The sequence below is a fragment of the Sinocyclocheilus grahami genome, unplaced genomic scaffold (assembly GCF_001515645.1).
Source record: "Sinocyclocheilus grahami isolate Dianchi unplaced genomic scaffold, SAMN03320097.WGS_v1.1 scaffold825.1, whole genome shotgun sequence".
Lineage (NCBI taxonomy): Eukaryota > Metazoa > Chordata > Actinopteri > Cypriniformes > Cyprinidae > Sinocyclocheilus > Sinocyclocheilus grahami.
In genome coordinates, this window is record NW_015506004.1 from 127,000 (window position 1) to 133,152 (window position 6,153).

Consider the following 6,153-nt stretch of genomic DNA (forward strand, 5'->3'; position numbering starts at 1 on the left):
ACACACACGCGCGCCCCTCTCTCTCTCTCTCTCTCTCGCTCTCTCTCTCTCTCTCTCTCTCTCTCTTCACAGATGCACGCATACACGCCCGCCCACATGCACAAACATACTCGTGCAACACTCTCTCACGCGTGCGCACACACACACACACACGTGCACACCCGCCCGCATGCACAAACATACTCGTGCAACATACCCTCCCTCGCTCTCTCTCTCACACACACACACACACACACTTGTGCACACCCACCCACATACACAAACATACTCGTGCAACACACACACTCACTCGCGCAACACACACACATACACACTCTCTTGCTCACCCACGCACTCACTCACACACACACAGACACACACACGTTTAGTTTTATACCGTCTTCATGTCTTCTGCCTTGAGCTTCATCATTCCGGAATGTTTCATTAATTTTCCATTTATATTTCTTTAATTTATTTTTGCTATTTGATTAAAGTGAATCACTGTACGTTCACGTGTGGATTGTTTATTTGTCTGTTCAGGGGAATCATCTGATGACCGTGTCTTGAGTGTTTTAAAGATTCATTCCGAATGAAGCGATTCACTTTCAGAGTCATCATGAACCGATGGAGCGATTCCGAGATCAGTCAGTCAGTGAGTGTGCTTTACTTCTAAATCTCTTTCAGAAATGGAGCATGTTTTGGATGTGTTAGTAGAGGCGGGCGATATACGGTTAACCGGTAGAGACTTTCGACTGTTGTTGTCGTGGTTACACGCTCACGTGACGTTGCTGTGTTATGTGGTCACGAAAACGTATCGTTTGCACACGCTTTTAAGCATTGCTGTTTAAAAACAAGTGATTTTAAGCCATTTGAAACGCAATCAGCAGCGGAAGAGCGGAAGAGTTATTTTGTGCACGTGAAGTTATTTTTGCTGCTTTATAGGCCTTAAACGGTTAAATACACACTTGTATGTGTGCAAGTATCCTCGTCAACACAGTAATTTCAGTCTTAAATGAACACAAGCCGCTGAGAATGAAAACACGTGTAACAGTATACTGGATGCGGGTAGCTCTTAAAGTGACAGCAGCGTAATATTCCTGCTGTCTGTCCTTCATGTTAATCAAACAACAAGAGAGAAAATCTCTCACTGCTCTTGACTCAATCACTCTTCTAACTTTAATAAAGAGAAATGTAGATTTAATTTACGCTGTGAAGAATATGCAGTTTCTATACATTTGATTACTTTATATGTAGCATTTCCTGTTTTTTTGTTCTACTCGGATTCTTATTTAATCTTTACTTCAGAGTTTAGTTTTTTTTAGGCTAGTATTAGTTTCTGATATTGACACTGGTGACAAGAATTATGACATTTCTATGCGTATGAATGGTTTTATGTGAAGTATAATAGCTGTCAGCTCATGAATCTCTGGGTTCATACAGTGTGGGATATCAGATTTCTTCAGTTTGACACGAGACGTTTATTTTTCAAGTATTGAAGCACAAGCTGTAAAACTGTTTCTCTTCACAGAGAGAAAAACTGAGGTCCAACAAACCCGTGCATGCCGATACAACCGTGAAGAAACCTTTATAACACAGATTCTGCTGCTCCGTTCGAGCCAGGAATAATTATAATAATGCATAATGATATTCAAGACTAAATGAGCCACTAAAATCAGCACCAGTGGCCAGAGAAATACACATCAGAAACGAAGGCTGTAAGGCTTTAAATCGTCTACAGACGCGGTTCTCAAGCTGTCGGAGTAAAAAGTCCTTCTTCAAACCCAATGTTCAACAATAGTTACGACAAAGCAGCTTGTTTTCAACATGTTCATTAACAGAAATTGGGGTATCAATATATTTAATTAACTATAATTCATTTTGTCATTCAAAAACTTTCTTCTTCAATAAAAGAATTAATGAAGGGGGGGAAATATTTGGAAAAAAAAGTTTTTTAAACATTTTAATTTACATTTACATTTTTTTTTTTTTTGAGAGAGAAAATATTTGAAAGTAATTTTTAGCATTTTGAGTTAAATTTATTTTAATTTTTCAAACAAAAAAAAATCAGCTTTTTAATTTAATTTGAATATCATTCAAAGAAAATGTTACAAATATATAAAAAAAGTAATTGAAGTACTTTTAAGTCCCCCTGCTTGAGAACCGCTGGCCTACAGAGAGATTTTAACATAAAAAACAGGGAATAAACATGTTTTCTCTCCAACAGAGCAAACTAAACCACACTTAAAACAACAGCAACATTGTGAGAAATCGAATATGAGGATGACGAGCACAAGAAGCTGGAAGAAAGACACCGGTGAAAGAACGTTTACTGCAAATCCGTGTTGTAAATTCATGTTTTTGAAATGTTTTCCTCTGAATCTCACAGGGCTGATGAAGATGAATCAATAGGTATATGAGCCTCATCAAGATGAAACCCCTTCATTATAACGGCAGGCAGTTCTTCTGATCGTCTGCTTCATCAATACTGGCCGAACTGTCAATCATCACACTAACCCCGCCCCCACACGCAGACTCCGCCCATCGAGAGCGGTGACGCGGCGTCAGTCCTGCAGCGCTTCACAGGAAGTTGTTTGAGATCTGACGCTGGTGTTCAAACAGGTCCTCTGCCTCCGCGCTGTAAGCGTCACCTGAAACACAGAAAACAACTCTTCAATAAACGTGAGATTTTTAAGTATAAAAACCAAAGTAGTGTTTTCCAATAATCTCTGGAGGTTTATTTACAGCTTCAAACAAAGATCTTTTTCAAAGATTTGAAATGTATTCTTAATTACTTTATTTATTGTAACAAAAAAAAAGTAAAACAATTACTTTAATAATTTCTCTTAGAAATTTCTAGTGCGCATTCTTACGCTTCACATAAAAACAAAACTAAGTTTCAGTAATCCAGTGCAAAAATATAAAATAAATAGCTAATAAATGAGAATACTAATAAATAAACTAAAATAGAATTTAGAAAATGTGCAGCGTTTTAAGTTTCACAAAGAAACAGCGCGTAACTTTGAATTAAACATGACATTTTGAAGAAGAAACACTAAAATAGTATTTTATTTTTAAAAAGTATTACAATAATCTTTGATTTATTTGTGAATGAAATAAAACAAATATTTTAATTTTAAGCATGATCTATTTTTATTAAAGGTTTTATGACGGGTGTCAAATGTACTAAACGTTTTACATTTTTAAAAATGTATTTTCATGTTTCTGTAATATTTCAGGTCCCCTAGAAATAAAGTCTCGTAAAACATATTCTAATCATATTTTATTTACAGCTTAACAAATATTTTTGTTACTTTAATTTTACGCATTATTTATTTGTATGATATATTTCGAACAAATGGCAGGCATCTAAAGCACAAACGTTTTTATAATTCTCATGCAGTTACTATTGTTTCTATTTCTTAATTTGTGTGTTTTGTGCAGAGTAGGTTTGAAGCAGAAGTCGAGCGTGTGGTGTAACGCTGTGTTCTGGGGATCTGCAGCGGGTCTGATGACGAGCTGAGGTTTCAGACCACTGAAGCTGAGCTGGTTAGGGTTAGGGTTAGTTTAGGGTTAGTTTAGGGTTAGGTGAGTCTGGGCGGCGTGGCAGCCGTACAGAAACACGCGTGCTCCGTCGTAGCGGCAGCGGCAGCGCATCACGTTATTCTGGAAGTCTGACTCAGCCATATCCAGCGACGGATTGACCTCCACCTGCGGACACACACACAACACACACACACAGAGACACACAACACACACACACACACACACACACAGAGACACACAACACACACACAGAGAGACACACACACACAGAGACTCACACACAGACACAAACACAGAGACAGACACACACACACAGAGAGAGAGACACACACAAAAGGATTTTTATAGGGATATACGTTAATATTTCTAAACATCAGTCATATCCCATAATATCTGTATGAATATGAGGGTGAGATTTATTCATGTTAATCAGATAAGATTTCTTCTCTCTGAATTTCTCATCTTCAACATGAGAGAAAAATCTCTGATTACAGTAATGTTGTTATATGTCCTGCTTCCTGAGAGCGGCGCCTGCTGGCCGAGGTCTGTACTGCACGCTAATGCAAGCAGAAAACAACCAGAGGCACAGTTTCTCTTCAGAGAGAGAGAAAGGCAGAGAGAGATCCATGAATATAATTTTTTACCATAAAATCCCCTGAAAATACAAAATATCAAATAAAAAAACTTTGCTGAACTAAAATATAGTACATGCATCTCATTGAAATGAAGAGGTTTCAGTGTCTGTCAGGCTCAGGGTTTTAGCGTGACCTCTGACCTGGAAGATGTAGTCTCCAGGCCGCACGTCGGTGATGTCCACCCACTGGCAGTCGATGTCGTGGCGGTACGTATCCCAGCAGCCCACACTGATGCCCTGATCACCCATGTTATAGCAGCTGTAGCGTTTGCTCAGGCCTGTCACCGTGGAGACGGAGCCATGACATCATTACTCTCACTTTCATCAGCGTTCAGATCAATACATGATCACTGTCGGATTCTTGCACTCCAGTGTAACGTTACACTGAATACACAAACTTGAAAAATCTACTTTTACTCCTTATGATTTTATTTTGATTTGAAAAGTACTCGTGACATTTTTGTTCTGATGATCCGCTCGTTATTATCCAATTATGCAGAAAATAGTTTTTGAAAAAAGAAAGGTTTTTGAAGAGGGAAACGTTTTTTTAAGAGAAAGTCTTTGGGGGAAAAAAAAGTTTTTGAAGAGTCCAGAAAGTGTTGTGATGTTTGACGATCTGCTCATTATTATCCGAACAGTTTTTGGCGTTATTTTACTCTGAACAACAAGATGGTTCTGAGAGTAAAAATACATTTCAGAAGATCCATAAAGAGAAAACATGTAGAAATATGATGCATAAAGCTTTACCCGCGCTGAAGTGATCCGCATCAGACGCATTAGTCAGTGCAAACTGTCCACTTCAAATCATATTTACTCAGAATTTATCTAAAGATTCAGATTTTCATGGCCACTATTAATTTTTTTTAAATATTTGATAAAAAAATGTAAATGTCTTTTCTCTAAATGTGTTCTCTGCTTTCAAAAACAATTCAACTCTTTGTAAATGTTCTTACCAGAGAATGGATTAATGCTACTGCCATTATATTACAGTAAATAAATGTTATATAGATTAATAATTAGGGCTGTCAATTAATTAGTTTGTAATCAAATGAAATACACAATATGCTGATTAACACCCATGTTATAGCAGCTGTAGCGTTTGCTCAGGCCTGTCACCGTGGAGACGGAGCCATGACATCATTACTCTCACTTTCATCAGCGTTCAGATCAATACATGATCACTGTCGGATTCTTGCACTCCAGTGTAACGTTACTCTAAATACACGAACTTGAAAAATCTACTTTTACTCCTTATGATTTTATTTTGATTTGAAAAGTACTCGTGACATTTTTGTTCTGATGATCAGCTCGTTATTATCCAATTATGCAGAAAATAGTTTTTGAAAAAAGAAAGGTTTTTGAAGAGGGAAACGTTTTTTAAGAGAAAGTCTTTGGGGGAAAAAAAAGTTTTTGAAGAGTCCAGAAAGTGTTGTGATGTTTGACGATCTGCTCATTATTATCCGAACAGTTTTTGGCGTTATTTTACTCTGAACAACAAGATGGTTCTGAGAGTAAAAATACATTTCAGAAGATCCATAAAGAGAAAACATGTAGAAATATGATGCATAAAGCTTTACCCGCGCTGAAGTGATCCGCATCAGACGCATTAGTCAGTGCAAACTGTCCACTTCAAATCATATTTACTCAGAATTTATCTAAAGATTCAGATTTTCATGGCCACTATTAATTTTTTTTAAATATTTGATAAAAAAATGTAAATGTCTTTTCTCTAAATGTGTTCTCTGCTTTCAAAAACAATTCAACTCTTTGTAAATGTTCTTACCAGAGAATGGATTAATGCTACTGCCATTATATTACAGTAAATAAATGTTATATAGATTAATAATTAGGGCTGTCAATTAATTAGTTTGTAATCAAATGAAATACACAATATGCTGATTAATCCAATTAATTTTGAGAGGTGACTTCTACACTCAATACTTTAACTTAATTATGTTATTGGCCAGATTCATTACATTCTTTAGTCTTTTTTTTTT

The 6,153-nt window shown here is 36.7% G+C and overlaps 2 protein-coding genes across 3 annotated transcripts in view; one reads left to right on the forward strand and one right to left on the reverse strand.

Moving 5' to 3' along the window:
• The window catches only part of LOC107562495 (atlastin-2-like), a 22,254-nt gene extending 19,704 nt beyond the window's left edge, over positions 1–2,550 (forward strand). Inside the window, exons 16-19 of one of the 2 annotated variants that reach the window (XR_001605990.1) lie at positions 520–631; positions 1,508–1,694; positions 2,204–2,293; positions 2,366–2,550. The gene's annotated coding sequence lies outside the window, so the exon portion shown is untranslated. The remainder of the gene's footprint in view (positions 1–519; positions 632–1,507; positions 1,695–2,203; positions 2,294–2,365) is intronic. The other variant, XR_001605991.1, reaches the window with a different exon arrangement.
• Positions 2,538–6,153, reverse strand: part of LOC107562486 (lysyl oxidase homolog 4-like) — a 27,463-nt gene continuing 23,847 nt past the window's right edge. Inside the window, exons 8-10 of the mRNA XM_016247117.1 lie at positions 4,298–4,460; positions 3,576–3,687; positions 2,538–2,627 (exon numbers count right to left, since the gene is read on the reverse strand). Coding sequence (XP_016102603.1) covers positions 2,557–2,627; positions 3,576–3,687; positions 4,298–4,460 — 346 coding nt within the window. The 3' untranslated portion in view covers positions 2,538–2,556. The remainder of the gene's footprint in view (positions 2,628–3,575; positions 3,688–4,297; positions 4,461–6,153) is intronic.